Below are 25765 nucleotides of genomic sequence, written 5' to 3' on the forward strand. Positions count from 1 at the left end.
CTGAATATTCAAACTATCTCTTTTCACCCCTGTAAGCCAGGCAAGCATCCAGAACCACTGGTGTATAGAAAGCCTATAGCTTTAAATATTACACAGCCACATCAACCCCACATCAGACTTTTGGTCATCAGTACATGGCAGGGATTGATAGGGCTGTATGGGATAAGGTTTGGGTCACCCGAGCTGCTTGATTACTGTTTTCCTGAACCCTGAAATCTAGAAGCTTATAAGCAAGCAATGACTTCCTAGGGAAATTCATATTTCAGCCCTTCCACCTCCCAGCTGTCTTTAGTCTGACAAACAGCTGCAGCCAGTGAGACTTGGAAATGGGAAGGACAACACTAAAAGCAGGCCTGTAAGGAAGTTGGTATAAGACTTCCTTAGTTGCAGAGTTCTTGGGTAAACTGACAGTATGTACAGAAACCATCTAAACATATTTACAAAGATAGTTTACCTTAACCCAAAGCATAAAGGCCTCAGCTCAGTAATACAACACAGGCGGCCACAGGCCATTAACTTTACAGAAACTGTTGTTGTACATTTAAACGAATGCAACATTGCACTGTTTGTCAAGATTGTGCATTGCGTAATGGGGCCTATCAGACAGTGCTGTCTCTGTGTCTCATGTCTTTGTGTATTGGCACACTGAGATGCATTGCTGAAATCAGCTCAGCAATGCGACAGTGTGCCCAGACCCTAACTATACTTACATACCTACACACATGTATCTGTTTGCCCCCTTAAAGTGTATCAAAAAGCTAAACTGGTCCCCATACCTAAAATGTCCAGATACAGACATATGGTGACAGAGCCAGGTTTATCAAAGCATTACCAACAGTGTTTTTCTTCTAAAACTGTTCTAACCAGCAGAGGAACTGTTCTGCATGATAGTAAGAAACTTCTCAAATCCTACGTAAAAGTGAGTTTAGCGTGGATTTCTAGAGCTGCACTACAGGTAAGAAAAGTGCAAATCCATTCCTAAACTGCTGCAGATTAAGAAGTGCTTCATAGTAGTTCTCCAGATAGTGCAGGCTAGACATGATTTGTGTAGGGCTCCTCCCCTCTCACTCAGAGCCTGCTGACAGCAGATGTGTAGGTTAATTCAGCAACAGCAATTTCCCTCACAAACTGCACTGCCTGAGAGACCTTCCTAACTCCTCCTATTCCTAACAGTTTAAGAAGGAATCTGCACTATTTAGTGATTTCTTAGGATGTCTGAGACAGTTCTGCACGGATTTCTGAAAACCTACTAATATTTTGTCTCAGACACTCTTGATAAATGTCCCCCACAGTGATCTAATGTCCGTCCAACTCATGCTGGCAGTTAATCTCCTGTCCTGTCCAAATTAGCTATAGGAAGTAGACAGGAGGGGGGAATTATTGTTTCAGGGGACAAGGTACTAGCAATTTATGAGAGTCTCAGAAACTCCGCCCTGATTAGCAGAATTTCTAGTCTCAGTAATCATTACTCCTACATCTACGACTGCTTACTAGCTTATTCAGATAGACAAGAGATGCTATCAACAACTCACTGTAGAGAGGTGAGGCATTAGACCACAGTAGTCAGATCCCTGTACTTTTAGTATTCTTTGTAGGAGGTCAAGTTTGACTAGATTTACATGCATAAGAATAGTTATCCTGTAAATAAATTTGAAAAACACTCCTGGAATCATTTTTTTTCATTATGTCGTATTGGATACCTTGACCATAAAATGTGATTCTCATTTAAATACTTTGCACATGTTTAAGCCAAGAATTCCCTTTCTCAGTTCTCCAGATAGTTGGTTCTTGTTACAAGGTATGTATTGGTACATTAGTAACACTATACAAAGTCTTCTCATAGCCGTGAAATGCATTAACTGTATACACAGAGTTGCATCAGCTACTTTTGCACTGATTCGTTATGGCATTATAATGAACAAGATTAACTGTATAGTTTTGGCTTTTATTTAGGTACGTTCTTTAACCCTATCACAAAAACTGAAGAAAACTGGAAACAATATTCAGCAGTGTTAAAGAGAGAAATCAAATGTGAAATAAAAGCTTCCTTCTAAACAAACAAACAAAAATCAGAAAACATTTGTTGATCTTATAATAACATTAGTTAATCATCAACAAAGTCCATTAAACTAAATACAGTCCTCATGGGAAAACAGAAGCGACCAACAAGAGAAATACAGAATGCTAGATCCATTTTCCTTGACAGGGATCACCATAGGATGTCAGAGAGCATGTGGGCACACACTCTTCTTTGCAAAGAAGAATGATGTCATAGCCACTGGCCACCAACACAGGTGAAACACGCTAATGCATCTATACCAATCTCAGAGCCAGGATGAGGATGGATAACAGCCCCTCCACATGTGTACATGCATAGTGGAATTGTTAAGGAAAGTGCAGTTTATATTCAAGGGCACAGGCACATAGGGTTACATTTTACAAGGGCCCCCACCCCCCCCAAAAAAATGCTCTCCCAATACTGTCAGACTGTGAATGCAATGAGATGGAACTGCACTGTGATGAGTGACAAAAAGCACAATGACAGGGACTGCAGTGATTAGAGACTACATTAGCAGGGACAGGAGCCCTACAAAGTCAGAGACAGGAAACAAACTGATAGGTATAGGGGCATTACACCGGCAAGGACAGGGACCACTGCAAAGTGGCAAGGGAAACTACACTCACAATCACACATTAGACAGAAGGAGGAGGGGGCGGGGGATACAGATATTGTGATGAGGAGGGATGGCAAAATGCTTAAGAAGCAGGGGAACATTGCCCTGTGGATACATAGGTGATGCGGGCAAGTCTCTGGCCAGCTGGTGGGTGGCAATGGGTCACTGGGATAGGGAGGCGCACATGAGGCCCATGGGATTCCAGCTGAACAGCCCTGGTTTAGAGTAAAGCTTACTCTGCAGCCATATCCTACAGAAATACAAATACATTTGACAAAATATGTCATCTCACTTTGGTTGTATTCAGAAGCAGAGCATTGGTGGGAAGTTCTTATAGATCCCTAATCCTTAAAAGTGATGAGTAAAAGGAGGAGATCTTTTTTTTCAGATGTTCACATAAAAGTTTCACAATTTAGTGACTTAACAATAATTGACTTATTACCACAGCTGGAAAGTGAAAAACTTAAATAAAACACTGTCCCCTTTAACCCTTAATGTTAATGAAATGTCCCTTCTTTCAAGCTGATGAACACATGCCATGCTCTAAAGAAGGTGCTCTGTGGACCTCAGAGACTTGATGGAAAGACAGCATTAATGTTACTTAGAGCAGTAATAATTTGACCTTCAGTCAGCTTGTTGATGTTGGAAATATTAATCTATTACATACAGTATGTGAGGAAGAGAGGTACAGGTGTTTTCAGTGTGGTCACAAATGCTCTTTCCCAAAGGATGATCAATGCTTTAACTAGCTTAGAAATAGTGATTCTTTGTCCCTTGTGATGCTCAAGGCTACACGGAAGAGCTACCACTCCTTCTCTACAGGATCTTCTCAAAAAATTTGCATATTGTGATAAAGTTCATTATTTTCTGTAATGTACTGATAAACATTAGACTTTAATATATTTTAGATTCAAATACACACAACTGAAGTAGTTCAAGCCTTTTATTGTTTTAATATTGAGGATTTTGGCATACAGCTCATGAAAACCCAAATTTCCTATCTCAAAAAATTAGCATATTTAATCCGACCAATAAAAGAAAAGTGTTTTTAAAATAAAAAAAGTCAACCTTCAAATAATTATGTTCAGTTATGCACTCAATACTTGGTCTGGAATCCTTTTGCAGAAATGACTGCCTCAATGCGGCGTGGCATGGAGGCAATCAGCCTGTGGCACTGATCAGGTGTTATGGAAGCCCAGGATGCTTCAATAGCGGCCTTAAGCTCATCCAGAGTGTTGGGTCTTGTGTCTCTTAATCTCCTCTTCACAATATCCCACAGATTCTCTATGGGGTTCAGGTCAGGAGAGTTGGCAGGCCAATTGAGCACAGTAATACCATGGTCAGTAAACCATTTACCAGTGGTTTTGGCACTGTGAGCAGGTGCCAGGTCGTGCTGAAAAATGAAATCTTCATCTCCATAAAGCTTTTCAGCAGATGGAAGCATGAACCCACTTTTGAACCAGAAACAGCGGCAGAAGCGCCTGACCTGGGCTACAGAGAAGCAGCACTGGACTGTTGCTCAGTGGTCCAAAGTACTTTTTTCGGATGAAAGCAACTTTTACATGTCATTCGGAAATCAAGGTGCCAGAGTCTGGAGGAAGACTGGGGAGAGGGAAATGCCAAAATGCCTGAAGTCCAGTGTCAAGTACCCACAGTCAGTGATGGTCTGGGGTGCCATGCCAGCTGCAGGTGTTGGTCCACTGTGTTCAAGGGCAGGGTCAATGCAGCTAGCTATCAGGAGATTTTGAAACACTTCATGCTTCCATCTGCTGAAAAGCTTTATGGAGATGAAGATTTCATTTTTCAGCACAGCCTGGCACCTGCTCACAGTGTCAAAACCACTGGTAAATGGTTTACTGACCTATTACTGTGCTCAATTGGCCTGCCAACTCTCCTGACCTGAACCCCATAGCGAATATGTGGGATATTGTGAAGAGAAAGTTGAGAGATGCAAGACCCAACACTCTGGATGAGCTTATAACCGCTATCGAAGCCTCCTGGGCCTCCATAACACCTGAGCAGTGCCACAGGCTGATTGCCTCCATGCCACGCCGCATTGAAGCAGTCATTTCTGCAAAAAGATTCCCGACCAAGTATTGAGTGCATAACTGAACATAATTGTTTGAAGGTTGACTTTTTTTGTTTTAAAAACACTTTTCTTTTATTGGTCGGATGAAATATGCTAATTTTTTGAGATAGGAAATTTGGGTTTTCATTAGCTGTATGCCAAAATCATCAATATTAAAACAATAAAAGGCTTGAACTACTTCAGTTGTGTGTAATGAATCTAAAATATATGAAAGTCTAAAGTTTATCAGTACATTACAGAAAATAATGAACTTTATTACAATATGCTAATTTTTTGAGAAGATCCTGTATATGGCACATGCTGGATTGTAACTCATATGTGTCTGGCCTGTTTCTGTCTCATATGTGGACCAGTCGCCTCAGTGTTGGGAAGGGTCTGAAATATGAAGCTTTATGAACCCTCTTTTGGGAAAAACCAAGTAAGAAATGAAAAGGACCTTAATTCACGACTGATGGCCAAGGTTAACCAGCCTCTGGGAAGGGGTAAAGGTTGCGGTGGTAGGCCTTACCATTTTAGGTACAAACTGGTCTCCCTAGACATGAAGAACTAAACCTTCCCAGAAGGACCAGTTGTCAAACAGTTCTAGGGATTTCTGGGGCTCATATGGGTAGAAAGGTGAGTAAAGGAGGGTAACCCCCCCCCTTCCAGGCACTGGAACATAAGCCAGGGAAATTCCACTCACTATCTCCTGCTTTGCAAAACAATCCATGAAATGACTACCCACTTTCAATAGACTTGGTACAAACCTCAGAGTCCTGGGATTGGCCCAGCTACTTACAGAAGAGGAGAACCCTGCAACACTTTCAGACTGCAGGTAGCTGCCACAAAATAAATGTAACTCACGGAGTGCTGATGATACCTATTACAATATCTTGAAAAAAGCTGCTGCTACTGCTTTATCAGTTAATTATTTCAGCATTATCCTGTAACAGTATAGAGGAGTACAATATACCCCCAATAGACCCCATGCCTATACATTGTGTGCACAATGGGGAGACTTGTGGCACTATCATCACTCACTTGATAAGTGTGTACCCAAACAGCCACTCCACTTACTTAAATAATTAAAAAGGATCTTTCAACAGACCTCTTACCTATTTACCACATGGGTTAAGCTGCAGCCCACAATCACACAGATATTTTTAATGAGGGGCCATACATATGACATGGGGTCCATAGAGACAACACATGGTACTGAGGTGTATGGCACGCAGGTCCACTCTTATAAATGCAAGCTAAAGATTTTCACTCACAAAAAGGAATTCATAACCATTGCCTGTCATTTTGAGAATCTATACAGTGTATATTAAAGAAAAACTTACATTGATCCCTGGAGATAAACTGAGGTACATTGTTCAGCTGAGGTGTGCTGGGGTTTGGAGTCCCCACAAGTTTGCTCTTGGCCATCTTTGTATTTGCTTTTGCAAACTCCAGCCGTAACGTCTGAGGAATTTCTGGATCAAAGCGTATTCCCTGAAAGCATTACATAAGAAGCAATTACTCAGGGGCAAAAAGGAGGGACATGTCATAAATTTAAAGGAATACTATCGATTCACATATTTTTTTCAATTGACACAGGAATTGTTTGCAAAGTGCTGCTAAGTACTGGTGTATACATTTTAGTAGCAACTTCTTTGTTTACTGTTAGCAAAATACATTCAAAGTTTACTGACGCCAAAACTGACGGCTGACTGAGCCATGAGGAGAGGGGAAATTCCCCTCACACTTGATCAGTTAACTCTATGTGTAGCTCTGTGTGTGACAGAGAGAAACAGGACACAGGAGCTGCAGCTGTTGGGAGCTCGGTTTCTGACTGAAGTGTCTGAAGAGAGCAGAGGAAATGTAACTAATTCTCACAGCTTTTTCATATTGTTTTTTGCTTTCAGAGTTTGATATGTTTGATATTTGCTTTCTGTAGTCTGATATGCAACTCTGGCTGTGCATTGAAGCAGACACCCCTTCTGCAATTGATTTGTCTGGATATAGCTAAATCCTACCCTCAATAAATTACAGCTTTTGCCTCTGATATTTAACATGAAAAGTAAGAAAATGTTTACACAGCTACTTAGACATTATTTGTACATTGTCATTTTAGAACACTTGGGTATCGATAGTATTCCTTTAAATGTATTTAAAAACTGTTTAAAAACAAGGACATTAAGCATAAATAGCTAAACATACATTACAATTCTTTAATGTAAAGCAGTCAGATCAATAACATTATTTTACTTGTTGATTTCCTTGGAGTAAAGTGAAAACAAAATTAAACATTAAACTGAGTGATGTTTAACGAGGCACTTAAGCCTAAGCAAAAAAAAAAAAAAAATCAGTTTTAAACACCTGGGGCTTCTTCCAGCCCCCTGCAGCCGCCCTGTGCCCTCGCAATCAGTCACAGATCCTCCTGTACCCCGCCGCCAGTTAGTTTCACTTCGCCGACAGGTCTGGCCACGCATCTCCTACTACACGCTCCCATCCGCAATAGCGTCCTGAGCCTGCGCAGGGCACTTTTGTGGACAAGAACGCGTAGAAGGAGACACGTGGCCAGGCCTGTGCAAGCGCAGTAAGCCTGTTGGCCGAAAAGGAAAGTAGCTGGCGGCGGTGGACAGGAGGATCCCAGAGTGACTGCGAGGGCCCAGGACAGCTGCAGGGGGCTGGTAGAAGCCCCAGGTGAGTAAAACTGATTTTTTTGCTTAGGCTTATGTATCCCTTTAACCAGTTACCAGCCACTGGTACATGTATTTATGCCCCCCTGCACAATGCTTCATGACTGAGGGCATAAATAAACGTATCTGCTTTGTTTACCTCGCTGTTCCTGATTGCTGCGCCGCTGTCGTTTGTTTCCGCTGCAATCCCATCATTCCGTGATCAGTGAATGAGAACAGCTTGTTCCCAAACCCGATCACACTGCCTGTAATGAATAAAAAGCTGGCATCAGCGAGACGCCGGCATTTTATTCAGAAAACTATAGTAAACAGTTCTCCCGTGTACTATTTATCTTATAGCCATAAAGTAAAAATGCACTCAAACATACACACACACATCCACTTTATACATAGAAATACAGTATGTACATTTTTAACCCCTTACACCCCAACCCTATAAATGCTAAAATAAATCACTTGTAAAATAAAAAAAAATGACACCATTTAAAAAAAAAAACATTAATAGTTACCTTATGGATTTTTTTATATGTATGTTATGAGGATATATTACCGTTAATTTTGCAAACAAAGGCTCGTAATTACAAAATGGAAAAAAATACACCATTATTTCCAGATAAAATATTATCGGCATACATTGTAATATAGACACAATTTAAATATTGTAATAACCGAGACAAATGGGCAAATAAAATATGTGGGTTTTATGTATCTAAGCACATTTTATGTTAAAACTATAATGGCTAAAACTGAGAAATAATGCATATATAATGCATCTGCTGAAAAGCTTTATGGAGATGAAGATTTCATTTTTCAGCACGACCTGGCACCTGCTCACAGTGCCAAAACCACTGGTAAATGGTTTACTGACCATGGTATTACTGTGCTCAATTGGCCTGCCAACTCTCCTGACCTGAACCCCATAGAGAATCTGTGGGATATTATGAAGAGAAAGTTGAGAGACGCAAGACTCAACACTCTGGATGAGCTTAAGGCTGCTATCGAAGCATCCTGGGCCTCCATAACACCTGAGCAGTGCTACAGGCTGATTGCCTCCATGCCATGCCGCATTGAAGCAGTCATTTCTGCAAAAGGATTCCCGACCAAGTATTGAGTGAATAACTGAACATAATTATTTGAAGGTTGACTTTTTTTGTCTTAAAAACACTTTTCTTTTATTGGTCGGATGAAATACCGTATGCTAATTTTTTGAGATAGGAAATTTGGGTTTTCATGAGCTGTATGCCAAAATCATCAATATTAAAACAATAAAAGGCTTGAACTACTTCAGTTGTGTGTATTTGAATCTAAAATATATGAAAGTCTAATGTTTATCAGTACATTACAGAAAATAATGAACTTTATCACAATATGCAAATTTTTTGAGAAGATCCTGTATATTTCATTTTGCACATTCAAAGCTTGAAAAAAAGAAAGGATGAGCCAACCCCCCCCCCCCCCCTCCCCTTCCCCCCAAAAAAATCTGGCTCAAATTCTTTTACTGCACCATTTAGAGCACGTGCCGAACTCCAGGCCTGGAGGGCCAGATCCATACCAGTGTTTAGGATGGACTGCGAGGAATGTGTTCTACCTGATGGACCACACCTTTCCTGATTCAGACAAAACAATTAATTTGAGCTGTGTCAAAAATGTATGAGGACCTCGACCCTCAAAAGACCGGTTTGACATCCCTGATTTAGAGTAATATATTTGCTATGCTGTGTGTTCTACGGAATTATGACTGAATATGATCTTGTGCTGATAACTGACATAAGATTATAAACATGCAATTCCATCATTGGGGGTTTTGTTTTGAAAATGAGAAGTTTTTTCTTCAGCTATGAAGATGTAAAGCTCTAATGCTTTACATCTAACACCTTATCTTGTCATATTGCTCACAGCTAATCTTTTTTTTACCTTTTTTATGCTAGAGCCCAATGCAACTTTTTAAACACTTTAGTTACAACTGTAATGTAATAAAACAAACATTTTCCATAGCATTTTAGTGGGAGGGCTTTTCGGCCCATTGTAGCCCCTTACACATTCCAATGAGTTTTGGTTCACCATGAGCTTGCTGGGTAGTCTGTAACTCTAATGTAATAAAACAAATGTATAAAATACACTGTAGAATTACGCACCAGCGGATGAGTTATTAACCCTGAGACCCACCGATCCTGACAGCATTAAGAAAGCTTTAAAGTGACCGGCTCTGTTTTTTCAATGGAAGTATCATATACACTCAACTAAAGGTCTAGAAATGTAGATCTGACTTAATAAATAAAAGTATAGGGGTCGACTTGTACATGAGTTGGACCTAAATTTCAACTTTTGCAGAGTGTAGTTTGCCTTCTTAAAACAGAAGGTACTTGCAATAATTCAGCTTAATATTAGTGCCTGTGGTCTCCCACAATGCATCATTACTGAATATGCAAATTATCTCTTTATGCCCCTGAAGCCAGGCTTACATCCAGAACCGCTGGTGTATAGCAAGCCTATAGCTTATAAAACTGATGTGGCGTTGTAAATTTTATAAGCTATAGGCTTGCTATACACCAGCATTTCTGGTCCCTTGACCTCTAGGATCAACACAACAATAAACTATAATACTCGTCATAGCCAAACGCTTGCACAACGTTAACATTCTTCTAAGCAGTGAGTATTAATCATTTGTAGGTAACTAGCATTTAACAATTAAGCTCATTTCACATTAGAGTGACCCTGAATACAAAGAACACATTTTAATACATTTATTTAGACAGAGCACACTAACTCATACCAACTGGACTTAACTGGAACCAGTTCCACTAAGGCACTGGACCCCACAGGTTACTACATTTTGTATTTAAAGTAAATCTCCAGCCAAAACATTTCTGGTTTAATTTTAATTTTCTTTTCACTTTGGATGGCATAAGGATGGACTAGAATCTGTTGAGATCTGGCCAACACTATCTCAAGAAAACAATACATGCAAAGATTCTCCTTTCTCGGAAATCTTTCAAGACTGAAAAATATGAACATTTAAAAAAGGGCTAGAGGGCACGTGGGAGGACAATTAACTAAGGCAACAATAAAGAAATGCGGCAATATGACAAAACAGCCTTTGGGACATACTAACCATAAAATTCCTTATATGGCGTTATTACAAGACGTAAGAACAAGCTGAAAGCAGACTGCCAAATTAAGAGTATGAACACTGACAATGCCAGGCTATTTACTCATTTCGTAACAGAAACAGCTGCAACTTTCCAGATGTTGGGCTGACATACAAGCTCGTGCATAAACCAGCAACAACAAAACTATGATAAAAATGGCATTTTTTTAGGCTACTGGCATTGAACTATTTTATATTAGTGGATGATGTAAAGATGTTTCCAATACATCCCATTAGGGATATCAGAGCCCCACAGTAAATACAGCAGTGGTGCTCCAGCTCTAGGCTTGCTTTTAAGCTATACTAAACACAAACATCCCACTGGCATAGGGTAGATTGAAAAAAGGAATACATGAATAAATCATTAATATAAAACATAAATGTCCTCTCATAAGGTTGATGCAAGTTTGTAATTGCTGTGACATAACTAGAGGCAAATAATTCCACTCGGCCAGCAGAGAGCTCCATGTGGGCTGAGAGGCAGGCTGCACATCATCTGGATTTTTTTATATGACAATATTGTTATCTGAGAAGCCACATCGTTTGGATTTTTTTTATATGACAATATCGTTATCTGAGAACCCTGAGGAGCTATTCAATAGCCAGTCATGTCTTGAGGAAGTGTGTGTGATGTGGATTGTGTGTGTGTGTTTGTGTGTGTGTGTGTGTGTGTGTGTGTGTGTGGTGTGTGTGTGTGTGTGTGTTTGTGTGGTGTGTGTGTGTGTTTGTGTGTGTGTGTGTGGTGTGTGTGTGTGTGTTTGTGTGGTGTGTGTGTGTGTTTGTGTGTGTGTTTGTGTGGTGTGTGTGTTTGTGTGTGTGTGTGTGTTTGTGTGTGTGTGTGTGTGGTGTGTGTGTGTGTGTGTTTGTGTGTGTGTGTGGTGTGTGTGTGTGTGTGGTGTGTGTGTGTGTTTGTGTGGTGTGTGTGTGTGTGTGTGTGTTTGTGTGTGTGTGTGTGTGTGTGGTGTGTGTGTGTGTGTGTGTTTGTGTGTGTGTGTGTGTGTGTGTGTGCATGTGAGTGTGTGTGAACATTTTAGCATCTGGTAATAAGTTGGGATTCCTGTCAAAAGGTCTTTCAGCAGAGCCCACAATTACAGAGCACCCTCTCTGGTTTCTGTGCTCAGTGTGCGCAATAAAGACATCTCCAATGGGCTTCACAGGATGCCTCCAGGCTCCAGAATGTATCTCAATGCTCATTTCAGCTTTCCTGTACCTCAAGAAACCCTTGTCTGGCCACCTCCAGCTGTAAAGAAAAAGGAACACTTTCTCTGGATTTGTCTCTAAGCACTGGGACCAGCACCAAGCATCAGAGCCTTTCTAACGCTCTTTACTATGTAAAGCTAAAAGAGAAACACAGCACATGCACATGTTTATCTTATCACGTCACATCCCACTTTAAGGTCACCATACAACTTTTAATCTGCCACCAGATCGACCATCAGGTAGATCCCTCTCTGATCAAATCTGATTAGAGAGAGATCTAATGCCTGCCCACACACTGCAGACAGATTTGCAATAGATTTCAGCATGAGATCTATTGGAAATTGTCTTAGTGCCACTGCCCCCCAAGTCCCTGCCCCCAAGTGTACATGTCCCCCCCCCCCCCCCATGCCCAAGGTGTGTTGAAAGCTCACCTGTCACTCCAGGCTCCTCCTGTGTCTGGCTTCTTTTTTTTAATTAAAGCGGACCCAAACCAAACATTTTTTTAATTCAAAGTATTTAGTTGCACTACTCTGACACATACAAAGATAAATAAACACTCCTTCAAGCCTATGAGCATTTCAGTGCATGCATTTCACCCTTCTCTTTGCATAACTAGGGTTATACAGGTGGCAGCCATTAGCAATTCCTCCTATGCTGGACACCATCTACTCCACCAGTTTGCTGGATTATTTGCCGGCAATATGAAAGGAAGGGAGGGGTTTCTCCAATAAATGTAAAATATTTTATATTTGTCATCATGCAGCTGAAAAAAGGCTGCTATTTATTATTATAATTTAGAAAATAGATTTTATTTCTGAAATCTTGTATTTTTAGTTTGGGTCCACCTTAACTCAGTGACTGCCTGTATTATGTGAAACCGGCACATGTAGAAATATCAGTACATGTGCCAGTGTGACGTGGTACAGGTGCTCATTGTGACAATTCAAAAAGACACCAAACACAGGAGGAGGTGAGGATCCGGGCCATCATGACAGATGAGCATGCAACACTCACCATGGGTCTGGAGGGGGTGCATACACTAGCAGGGACACTGACCAGGGGATTGTTGGATCTGTCAGGAAATCGGAAGCCGCGCACCTGATCAAGCCCTTGCAACCCAGATTTGTACAGCATGCTAGCATGCCTGATTGATCCTTTCAATTGATTTCAGCTGGAAATCAATAGAAATGATCGATCCAGTGGCCATATTGTGGCATCAATATCTGAAATTTTCAATCATTATGATTGAATCAACCAAATACTGATGCAGAAAATCCAGTAAGGTATTACCACCCTTAGACATGGGGTTTGAATGCTGCTAGGTTTCAGGGAGAGGGTATGATTTCTTCAACCCGAAGTAAAGGTACAATCGTGGCAATATTAATTGTTGACTTTTGCCAATATTTACAACAATGCTTAGTTATGGCAGCACCAGCACTAAAACCAAAAGGGCTGATTTGTCAGCTAAGCATGGGAAAATCAGTTCTGAAAGAATAATTGAAATTATTGATATAGCTAGAAAGATATTATTATTATTTAGTATTTATCAAGGGCCACATCTTCTGCAGCGCTGTACAGAGTATATTGTCCTCTTATTGTCCCTCAGCACTGGTGTATTCAGACATGGGTTCCGGATGTATGGAATCCCCCCCCCCCCCCCCCTGAGAATCCTGTACCTTTAAAAAAAAATCCCTGAAATCGCTGAAGCAGGCAAGCTGGTAAATATACAAAGGCTTGCCTCCTGCAGGGTCTGTGGGAAAAACTAAGCTCTCTCACTATTCTAAAGACTGCATGTAGACAGCTACATAAGGTATTCCCTCTTCCCCTAGTGCTGGGTGTCTGTGTCCTCTTGTCATACAGGAAAGCTAAATAAAAGTGCAATCCTGGTGAGGCAAATTATTATAATTTAGTATTTATATAGTGCTACCATCTTCCGCAGATGCATATATCCTTGCATCATATGGCTACCGCTTGCTTTATGTGACACTATGTGGCATATTTTACTGAATTGTCCAAACTAAGTCTATCTCCCGTTCCTCTCTTGGGGAGTTGCTCCAGCGCTGTACCCTGTTCAAATTTGCTGCTACCAGAAGCCCTCAGAAACACTCGTGTCCTTGAGTACTTCCAAAGATAGGCAGCTCCGTAATATGCCATCGCACTTTTATGCATGGGCAGTATGGAGCCACCTGTATTCGGAAGCACTCGGGGACATAAGTACTTCTGGACCTTTCAGGAATCCCCCCATTAAAAATCCTGCGTTTGCCCCTGCTCAGAGGGGCTCACAATCAACCATAGTCATGTCTATGTATGTATTTTTATTAGTTTTTATTTTCTTCATTTTCACTTATAATGTATTTGTCACTTTAACTCTTCTTGTGTGTATAACAAGCCTCCACTACAAAATGTAAAGGAAATAACATATTGTATCCATGTTCCATAATGTGGTCCAAAGAAGTTTTCCTCAAGGCTTGATAAATGTATACTTGTAGTGACTAGAGACACGACTAGCTTTCTAGCCCACTGCAGCCAGTGCTCCTGTCTAATGAAAAGCAGAAGGAGAAAATGAATGAATACCTGGAGGTATCAGAACACAGCAGACATACAATTCCTTTGGAGCAGGCTTTGGGATGGGTTGGGGGTAGCAGGGAAAAAACTGCACTAACATCTTTAAAAGCTCAAGTGAAATGACTTCATTTATTTGGCAGGATTCACCACAGATTTCGGGCTCTAAGGCGAAAGCAGCATTCCTGTTATCGTCTTAAGCAACACAGCACCATATTTGGAGGGTGATATCCTGTCTCACGTTGCTCTTATCCCCTGGCATTCTCCAAGACTAGAATTTCAAAAAGAAGACCAGTGGAATATAAAACCCTGACTTGAAAGTTAAAATTGATGTGATTGCTTGCCGGGCACCTTGACTCCATCTGCAATGTTAGTATGATAAGATTTAGAATGACCTGGCAGCTAATGCCTACTTTATATCTGACAAACTGTTTTAAACGAGCTCATCTGGCAAGGCATGAAAAACGCTCTGCTTGCAGATTAAACATGTTAGGTCGACACGTTTCTTATACTCCAATCTCTAGGTCCAGTCCTGTAAATCATCATTTTATTACAAAAAGTAAGGACAGGAATCCTGCCAGCTCAGCTCAGGAAAAGAAGAGAGTTTCTATGAAAGTTACTAGATGTTGCAAAATCAGATTTGTTGCAGCAAGAAGTTTAACTTATAGTAAGAAGAATATCATTTCTTATTTCTTGTTTTTAAACAGCAAACATTGAATGTGTTTAACATCATTTTCTGCTCTGGAAGATTTCAGAGCAAAAAGATCCTGAAGTCAGTTATGCAGATATAAACACGATCCAACAATCCTGGCATCTGTCAGAAGATATGGTAAATCTGAGAATATTTATGAGAGTCCCAAGTCGACCATCTTAGACTTACTTAAAGAGACACTGAAGCGAAAAAAAAATGATGATACTATGATTTGTATGTGTAGTACAGCTGAGAAAAAAAACATTAAGATCAGATACATCAGTCTAATTGTTTCCAGTACAGGAAGAGTTGAGAAACTCCAGTTGTTATCTCTATGCAAAAAAGCTATTAAGCTCTCCGACTAACTTGGTCGTGGAGAGGGCTGTTATCTGACTTTTATTATCTCAACTGTAATTGAACTGTTTACTTTTCCTCTGCTAGAGGAGAGTTAATTACTTCACAGACTGCTCTGAAAAACTCATTTTGAATGCTGAGTGTTGTGTAATCTGCACATATTATAGAGTGATGCAATGTTAGAAAAAACACTATATACCTGAAAATAAAAATATGAGAATATTTTCTTTGCTGCTAATCTTCTAGTAATTATTCATAGTACACAACCAATTCATTATATCATATATTTTTTTTCGCTTCAGTGTCTCTTTAAAGGAAACCTATAATGTCTCCACAAAAAAAGAGTTTTCACTTTCCTGGGTCTTCTGCCAGCCCCCTGCAGCCTCCCTGTGCCCGCGCCATCTCTGAACGATCCTCCAGGCCCCCAACGCAACTGGGCTGAGCATGTGCTCACCTGGGGAGTCCTGGGCAGGCGTAGTATGGGGATTTCATGTACTGCGCCTGCACAGAATGCTCCCGGGGATGGCAGGCGCAGTGGCCGTTGACTTAATAGTCGGCGGTAACGAAACTGAGCAGCGGCATGCGACCAGAGGATCTTTGAGTACTGGCGCAGGATAGGATGCCTGCAGGAGGCTGGGAGAAGCCCCAGGTAAGTGAAACTCTTTTTGGTGGGACATTACAGGCTTCCTTTAATAAGGAATTTTAACCAAGGATTGAACTTTATTCCAATCAGTAGGTGAGAGATACCGCCTTTCCCATGAGAAATCTTTACCTTTTCTAGAACAGATCATGGGGGGTCTATATGGCTGATATTGTGGTGAAACCCCTCCCACAGTGTGATGTCATGACCATGGTTTGCTGTCTGTGAACCTTGTTGCATTGTCCAATAGTAGAAAAGATTTTGGTTAGCACTCCAGCTTCTCAGTGAGCAAAATATTTTTTATTCTCCAGTTACATGTCAACACTTAAGTTAATAATATTTCGGGGCCATCAAGGGTCCCCTTCTTCAGAACAGTGCAGACAAAAAAAAAAAGAAGGGGACCCCTGATGGCCCCGAAACAATAGTTACTTAATTTTAAAGAAAAATGTCTATTTTTTTTATTTTCCCTCCCTCTCCCCAAGATCCACCAATAGAAACACCTCTCATGCGCATCAGCCTATGAGAAGGATAAGATTGTGAGCCTCTCCTGGGGACAGCTCAGTGACAGAGCTTTCCCCTGTACAGTGCTGCAGTAGATCGCAGTGCAGTACAAATCAAAACAGCCTTTTTTATAACAGCCTGCCAGCTATGATCACGGCTGGCAGGCTGATCACGGAGCTCTGCTCTGTGTCTCGGCAGGGAACGATCGTGCATGCATGTTCCCTGCTAATTTTTGCCCCCAGGACTTAACGCCAATAGGCGTTAGGCGTTCCTGAAGGAGCCACTCTGCAACTGCCCATCGGTGTTAGAGGGTTGCAGAGCATTCAAAGTGTTGTATTTTTATATCTGCAGCTATCAATCTTGTTATACAGAAGTCATCATACGGCTAGTCATGGGACTAGTACCAACTTGCACATTTTTAAATGCAGCCAATTAAAGCCTCTAGTTGTTGGTTAATTAAACAGCTGCCAGCTAATTGATTGGGGAAGGGGGTGTTGCATGTTGGAGAGTTTTGTGGACTACACATGATCCAAAACAGGGCACTGTTTAGATTAAAATAAAGAGCACAAAGACAACTTTCTGAGAAGAATGACAAGGGGATGCATTTTAATTGGTGCTAGTGTTAAAATTTTACATAACACAACTGGTACAACCGAACACTCCTTATTACTGGTTCTGTCCAGCGCTGAACAAGGGTCAGGAGGAGTCATGTTGCGTTTCAAGTGACTCTGATATTCGCTTGCCATGGTATACAAATGACTGGTTCATGTGGGGACGTGTTATGTTTCCGCTAAATTGATGTAGGTGTGATAAAAACAGGAAGAGACCAGGAACCATATGCAATTCACATTGGCCTCAATTCACTAAGCTTATCTCCTGTCTTTAATAACTCTTCTAGAGTTGTTACCATGGTGATAAGGCATGTAGTATTCAGGAAACATTTTACCTCAGGCAAACCTAAAGTTAACTCTTCTGTCTTTACGTTAACTCTTTAATCCTTAAAATAACTCCAGAGTTAAAGACAGGCTGTTCATTAACTGCGTGTGAAAATAACTACCATGCCCGTTTCTTGGGCCGTGCGGGGCGTGCCGCCGCCCGGGGCGCTGTTGGGAGGGGGGCGCTGTATTGGAGGGTGCAGCCCGACCTCTCCCTCCCTCTCCTGGGCCGCCCTCCGTGCTCCCCCCTCCGATGCATACTCAGGCAGGAAGCGCCGCTGTTTACAACTCACCTCCCTGGCTCCAAGCGCTGCTCTCTGGCCGCAGGTCTCCTCTCTGTATACACGCTGATACACACGCTGCCGGAAGCAGCGTGTGTATCAGCGTGTAGGCAGAGAGGAAAAGACCGGCGGCGAGAGACGAGCAGCGCTTGGAGCCAGGGAGGTGAGTTGTAAACAGCGGCGCTTCCTGTCTGAGTATGCATCGGAGGGGGGAGCACGGAGGGCGGCCCAGGAGAGGGAGGGAGAGGTCGGGCTGCCCTCCCCGCGGCTCCGGCTCCCCCCTCCATTATGGGGGGGGGGGGGCTACCTAACCTATACTGGGGGATGCTGCCTATCTAACCTACGCTGGGGGGCACCTACCTAATCTAACCTACGCTGGGGGGCAGCTACCTAATCTAACCTATACTGGGGGGGGGCACCTACCTAATCTAACCTACACTGGGGGGCAGCTACCTATCTAACCTATACTGGGGGGGCACCTACCTAATCTAACCTACGCTGGGGGGCAGCTACCTAATCTAACCTATACTGGGGGGGGGGGGGGGCACCTACCTAATCTAACCTACACTGGGGGGCAGCTACCTATCTAACCCATACTGGGGGGGGGGCACCTACCTAATCTAACCTACGCTGGGGGGCAGCTACCTAATCTAACCTATACTGGGGGGGGGGGCACTTACCTAATCTAACCTACACAGGGGGGCAGCTACCTATCTAACCCATACTGGGGGGGGGGGGCACCTACCTAATCTAACCTACGCTGGGGGGCAGCTACCTAATCTAACCTATACTGGGGGGCAGCTACCTAATCTAACCTATACTGGGGGGCAGCTACCTAATCTAACCTATACTGGGGGTTAGCTACCTAATCTAACCTATACTGGGGGGCACCTACCTATCTAATCTATACTGAGGGGCACCTACCTATCTTACCTATACTGGGGGGCAGCTACCTATTTAACCTATACTGGGGAGGCAGCTACCTATCTAATCTATACTGGGGGCACTTATCTAACCTGTATTGGGGGCACCTACCTACCTAGCTAGCCTATACAGGTGGCAACTATACTGGCTACCTATATTGGAGACACCTACCTAAATAACCTATACTGGGGCACCTACCTATCTAACCTATGCTGGGGGCAACTATTCTGGCTACCTATATTAGAGGCACCCACCTAGCTAACCTGTACTGGGGCACCTACCTATCTAACTTATACCGAGGGCGCCTGCCTATCTAACCTATACTGGGGCAACTATACTGGCTACCTATACTGGAGGCACCTACCTGGCTAACCTATAGCGGGGGCAACTATACTGGCTCACCTATGCCTGGCTACCTATACTGGGGTACTTATTCTTGGCTACCTATACTGGGGGGACCTATACTAAGTGCAACTAGACCTGGCAAACCTATACTGCGGGCACCCATACCTTGCTCCGGGGGGAGGGGTCCGGGGGGGCGGGGGGCATTTTTTACACCTTCGCCCTGGGTGCATTTTAGCCTAGAAACTACACTGATAACTACAGAGGAGGTAACTGAACTACAGAGGAGGTAAATTAACTACAGAGGAGGTAAATTAACTACAGAAGAGGTAACATAAGGAATGAAGATATAAGATAACTCTCTTACTGTGTGGAGGTAAGTTTTCTCTTGCCTTATTATCTCCAGCATGATCTTAGTGAATTGGGGCCATTGTGTCCTATGTTTTCTCCCAGGTTATATTTTTACGCCTTATCAATAAATTGCCTTCTAAGCCACCAGCAAGCAAGTAAGAATAATTTTGATAGTACTTTTTCACCCACCTACTTTTTGGTATTTTTTTTATTGCAGAGTCCTGAAAAGTTAATTTAAACAGAAGATGTAAAATTACCTCCTAGGAGAAATCTCAGGTGGAAAAGTTAACTGAATATGGGCCAGGGAATTGGGCTTACGGTAAGATGGTCATTATTCTACAGCCACTATCTGTTTGCGCACCGCATGACCTTTTCCTCCAGCCTCTTTAAAGGGAATGTCCAAGGAAAATTAAAAAAAATGAGTTTCACTTACCTGGGGCTTCTACCAGCCCCATGCAGCCATCCTGTGCTCTCGTAGTCGCTCACTGCTGCTCCAGTCCCCTGCTGGCAGCTTACCGACCTCGGAGGTCGGCGGGACACATTGCGTACATTTGTACGCATTCCCGCTAGTGCAGGAACATTACCGCATACATTTTTACGCATTGCTGGTTCAATGCGTAAAAATTTACGCATTGAACCTGTAACGCGTAAAAATGTTTGTGTTAGTGTTCCAGCACTAGCGGGAATGCGTAAAAATGTACGCAATGCGTCCCGCCGACCTCCGAGGTCGGTAAGCTGCCAGCAGGGGACTGGAGCAGCAGTGAGTGACTACGAGAGCACAGGATGGCTGCATGGGGCTGGTAGAAGCCCCAGGTAAGTGAAACTCATTTTTTTATTTTGCTTGAACCTTCCCTTTAAATATGTGGCACATCGAAAGCACTACAACTTACATTTATGCAAATATAATATGTTACAAGCTTGTAAGCCTGGCAGGAACTGCAATATTTACACCTCTACTTACACTTCTAGAAAGGTCAGAGCTAGGTATAACTTTGTTCTTTAAAACTATGGGTCTTATAAGGCAAACCAGGGGTACGCATGATGATCAGTCATCTCTATTAACAAAACATCCATCAATCATTCACTGTTCTTTGTTTTAACTGCTCCAAACTAATAACATTCAAGTTTAACAGGTTTTTATGAGTTACTGAGTTAGATTATTTAAGCCACGTTAGTGCTTTTATTGCATCAAACAAGGAGTTGAATAATCTGTTGGATACTACAGTATTTTCATTTGCACTATTTGTAGTTTCTTAAAAAAGCTACTGGTAGTTAGTAAACTTCATTTTTTAATGTTATGAGTTCCTGCAATGTGCACATCATAAATGCTGCCTAAATTGACATGTGAGTAGACATCGAAAAATATTCATCCTGTAAACATTTTTATATATTGTACTGTACTTATACTGAAAATGTTCATGTAAATTCTATATCTATTTATCATCAGGAGCAGAAATAGTAAAAAACAATGCTCCTACTCTGATGATCATGTGGTATGCCTTTGTGTGTTTAAACAACTATCCAGTGACCTCTAACGTCATGCTTATTTTACAAATGAGTGTGAACTATACATTCTCCTTCTTCTCTTCACCAACACTGCTATTCCTCACCAAAGTCACGGGTTACAGCTGATCAGGCCTGACAGTGTTCACAGTGTGCACATATCAGTTCATTACACAACTTTTTTGTTGTTCCACACCACAAATTACAACAGTGCTCACATCAGACACTCCCTAGTCCACTGAGCACCACATCTGGCTCTTCTTCCAGACTAATGACGACACATGACCCAACCCAAGCACCTGAAACCACTCCTCCTTACCACTCAGAGAGTGCTGAATAAACCCAGTTATTTACCATACTTTTGTACATTTTTCATCATACAACTGAAGAAAAAAGCATTAGTACACCCCCCCCCCCCCCCATTTTGTAATGCATGCAATAGAAAATTTGCATTACTCAGCAAAGCATACATTTTTTTGTATGGTGCACATGTGATTTTTGCAATAAATATATTGAACATGCATTTCTGGCAAGTTGCATCCAGTAGCCCTTTATTGCTAGAAGAGTGGAAGTTCCTTCCCCAAAGCAAAGCAGAACACCTGACCCAGCCCAGTCTCCTCCCACTGCACTCTTTCTGGACAGCGCATTTCCCTCTCCACATTAGTAATAAATTGTAACGATTGGTGTCAGCAACACAGATTGTTCTGATTATTGGTGATCTACAGTATCACCAATAATACAGATGCTATACCTGATTATATGGTGATCTGCAGAATCACCAATAATACTAGTATAGCCTGACACGTGACAACCAGTAAAGGATCGTGTTTAGGTGTAACAGTAATACAGATGAAGGAGCCTACCCGAGGAGCGGGTGACCCAGCCTGCAGCTGATGCTCACCTAATGGCTGGGTGAGTCAGACAGTACTGCAGGCAAGAAGGCTAAAGCGGATGATACAATAATGCTGGATAACTGATCACCTATAGATCAAGTGATTCAGAGCGTACTACAGCCCAGTAGTGTTTGGTGCACAGTATAGGGGGAGAGCCACAGTAGAGCAGCACTCAAGCGCTCATGAAGTACAGATAGAGCGGACTGTGTTGCAGCCTAGGAGTAGTTGATACAATTGGTACTGTAGTCCAATTTCATTCAGGCGTTAATGCAGCCTAAGCTGGAAAGAGACAGACAGTACTGCAGTCTAAGCTGGAGAGAGACAGACAGTACTGCAGTCTAAGCTGGAGTGAGACAGACAGTACTGCAGCCTAGCAAGTGACACAGATAGTACTGCAGCTTAGAGTACCTGAAGAGCAGGTATCCTGACTAGAAGGCAGTATCCTACACCTAGGAGATTGGTGCAGGAAACTGATTTCCCTCACTGGTGGCAGGGCCCACCAGTGCGGGTAGAATGGTCAGACAGGCAGAGTTTGGCAATGAGAGGACAGACAAAGTACAGAATCGGAAGACTTATTCAACGTCAGGGACAGCCTGGGTCGGCAACGTGAATCAGATAGACAGAGGTACAGAATCGACAAACGGAAGAATAGTCAGAGGAAGCAATAGGTCATAACAAATAAACAATGCACTAGTACTTTAAGCTATCAACAGAATCTAGCTAAGTGTGAATTCCCAGCTCCGGCTGGTTCTAACACACTTTGGGAACTGACTGAGATCTGAGAGCTAACACAATATAGCATACGCAACAGCAGACGCAGAGCTACTGACAGGCTTGCTCTATATATACCCAGCAAGCTCCACAGCGCCGCCCCCATCCCTCAGCCAATCCGGATGCCCGCTGGAGTCAGCTGACCGCAGGATCAGCTGACTCCCCTCTTAGCTGCATAAAGGTCCTGTCGCTCTGCTCGCATGCACGTAGCCCTTAACCTGTGAGCAATGGAAGGACCAGGCATAACTTGAGCTTTTAACCGCGCGGCAGAGGCCGCCGGCTGATACGCGGAGATAGCCGCCATGCCGCTAGTCTCTGTGGCGGCATTTCCGCTATTCTTTACATAAATACATTGTTATTCAGTCTAATTATGTAGCATCTGACCTTCAAGGAGGAAGTTAGTTTTGTAAACCTAGCAGACCAGGTTATAAAAACGGAACAATGCAGAAATGGTTTATAACTCTTTGTGCACAGAAAATTATTAAATAATCCACATAAAAATCAGAAGTCTGTACTAGGGCTTTAATGTAATTTTTAAGATGATTCTACTGAATACAAAATAATGGTAACAATCAAGCTGTATTATAGCTGTTTCCCACTATACTGTAGGGAAGGAGGGTGCTAAAACAGGGCCTCACAGGTTTTTACATAGTCCCACACCATAATGGACAATATTTCGTTTGTTTTGTTTTTTCTTTCATGATTGCTCTTTGAATTTACTCAAAATGCATATACTGCAAATGTAGTAAATAAGAGCATTGGGAAAAAACATGACTGCAAATATATACTGATGTGCTGAATAGTGCATATGGAACATGAACATGTGCATCCATGTTAGCAAGTCTGAAAAAGCCCTTACACTGATAGAAAACAAGACAAGACAATCCACTTGTACAAACAAAATAGTTTGCCTTCTTAAAACAGAAGAGTTTTGTGAAAATTCGGGTTAGAGTGAGCATATGATGTTCTCCCACAATGCATCACTGCAGAATATGCAAATCATCTCTTTGTTGTGCCTGATAGCTAAACACACCTCCAGAACAGCTGGAATGAAATTATGTCATCTTGTTAACATTACAGAGTTAAAATAAACTGCTTATTAATCAATCACACATAAACATGCAGTTACTGCATTTACTACCTTTTACAGTTTAAAGAAGTGTTTATCTCCATGTTGTTACCTTTGGTTTCTAATGGTGACTTGTCTCTTTCAATAGTAGTTATGGGAAAGTATATCCCTAACACACTGTGATATGAGGAGCAGTTGAAAAGGTCTCAGTCAAAAATGGGTGCAATTGTTATTTATCGATATATGTGGGCACAATTGTTATTTATCGATATACACTCTCCTAAACGATTATTAGGAACACCATACTAATACGGTGTTTGACCCCCTTTCGCCTTCAGAACTGCCTTAATTCTACGTGGCATTGATTCAACAAGGTGCTGAAAGCATTCTTTAGAAATGTTGGCCCATATTGATAGGATAGCATCTTGCAGTTGATGGGAGATTTGGGGGATGCACATCCAGGGCACGAAGCTCCCGTTCCATTACATCCCAAAGATGCTCTATTGGGTTGAGACCTGGTGACTCTGGGGGCCATTTTAGTACAGTGAACTCATTGTCATGTTCAAGAAACCAATTTGAAATAATACAAGCTTTGTGACATGGTGCATTATCCTGCTGGAAGTAGCCATCAGAGGATGGGTACATGGTGGTCATGAAGGGATGGACATGGTCAGAAGCAATGCTCAGGTAGCCCGTGGCATTTAAACGATGCCCCATTGGCACTAAGGGGTCTAAAGTGTGCCAAGAAAACATCTCCCACACCATTACACCACCACCAGCCTGCACAGTGGTAACAAGGCATGATGGATTCATGTTCTCATTCTGTTTACGCCAAATTCTGACTCTATCGAGACTCATTAGACAGACCAGGCAACATTTTTCCAGTCTTCAACTGTCCAATTTTGGCGAGCTTATGCAAATTGTAGCCTCTTTTTCCCATTTGCAGTGGAGATGAGTGGTACCTGGTGGGGTCTTCTGCTGTTGTAGCCCATTCGCCTCAAGGTTGTGAGTGTTGTGGGTTCACAAATGCTTTGCTGCATACCTCGGTTGTAACTAGTGATTATTTCTGTCAACGTTGCTCTTCTATCAGCTTGAATCAGTTGGCCCATTCTCCTCTGACCTCTAGAATCAACAAGGCATTTTCGCCCACAGGACTGGCACATACTGAATGTTTTTCCCTTTTCACTCCATTCTTTGTAAACCCTAGAAATGGTTGTGCGTAAAAATCCCAGTAACTGAGCAGATTGTGAAATACTCAGACTGGCCCGTCTGGCACCAACAACCATGCCACACTCAAAATTGCTAAGTAAATCACCTTTCTTTCCCACTCTGACATTCAGTTTGGAGTTCAGGAGATTGTCTTGACCAGGACCACACCCCTAAATGCATTGAAGCAGCTGCCATGTGATTGGTTGATTAGATAATTAACTGAGAAATTGAACAGGTGTTCCCAATAGTCCTTTAGGCGAGTGTATGTGGGCACAATTGTTATTTATTGTAATATAGAAAGCTGTTATGATATTTAGCGGGTGGCTGCAATTAAATTTAAATGTATCGTATTATTGTTAGCGGGGATCAGGGGGTGTTAAGGTTGGTCACCACTGGGGGTGGGGAGGTCTTAGGGTTAAGCACCTTTGGGGGGGTCTTAGGGTTAGACACCACCAGAGGGGTCTTAGGGTTAGGTACCACCAAGGGGGGCTTTAGGGTTAGGCATCGCCAGGGGAGGGTTCTGTGTAGGGAGAGGTTAGGTTATAGTTAGGTTCAACATTATCAGAAAATTTACATATAATGTAATACCGCATTTAAATTGTTATTTACCGTTTTTGTTATCATTTTTGTTATTTATCAATGCGCTTAAATTGTTATTTACCGTTATTGCTAGTAATATCGTTATTTATCGTCACATCTAAATTAGCTTGTGACTTTTTCAAATGTATGCTGTGATATGGCCTGAAGGATCAAGTCACACACTTTATGAGTAAATGTCTGCCTTCAATACCTGGATCCACAGAAGTCAATAGTGTGAGAAATGAACTGTCGCTATATGCAGTGTCCATCATAAACAATTTAAAAATAATATTTTACATTTATGTAAGCGATGAGTAGCAGCACCAATAATTTTATAACATAATTCTATGTATTTTACAATATAGGTTAGATGTGGTTTTATGTC

The 25765-nt window shown here is 42.1% G+C and overlaps 1 protein-coding gene across 3 annotated transcripts in view; it reads right to left on the bottom strand.

Annotated features, from left to right (window-relative positions):
* RBPMS (RNA binding protein, mRNA processing factor) overlaps positions 1–25765 on the bottom strand; it is a 296410-nt gene that overhangs the window by 114963 nt on the left and 155682 nt on the right. For all 3 annotated transcript variants that reach the window (XR_011020458.1, XM_068233602.1, XM_068233601.1), the window contains exon 5: positions 6087–6237. Coding sequence is in view for 2 of the 3 variants with exons in the window: in XM_068233602.1 (XP_068089703.1) it covers positions 6087–6237 (151 nt within the window). In the remaining variant the exon portion in view is untranslated. The remainder of the gene's footprint in view (positions 1–6086; positions 6238–25765) is intronic.

Source organism: Hyperolius riggenbachi, chromosome 1, assembly GCF_040937935.1.
Source record: "Hyperolius riggenbachi isolate aHypRig1 chromosome 1, aHypRig1.pri, whole genome shotgun sequence".
Lineage (NCBI taxonomy): Eukaryota > Metazoa > Chordata > Amphibia > Anura > Hyperoliidae > Hyperolius > Hyperolius riggenbachi.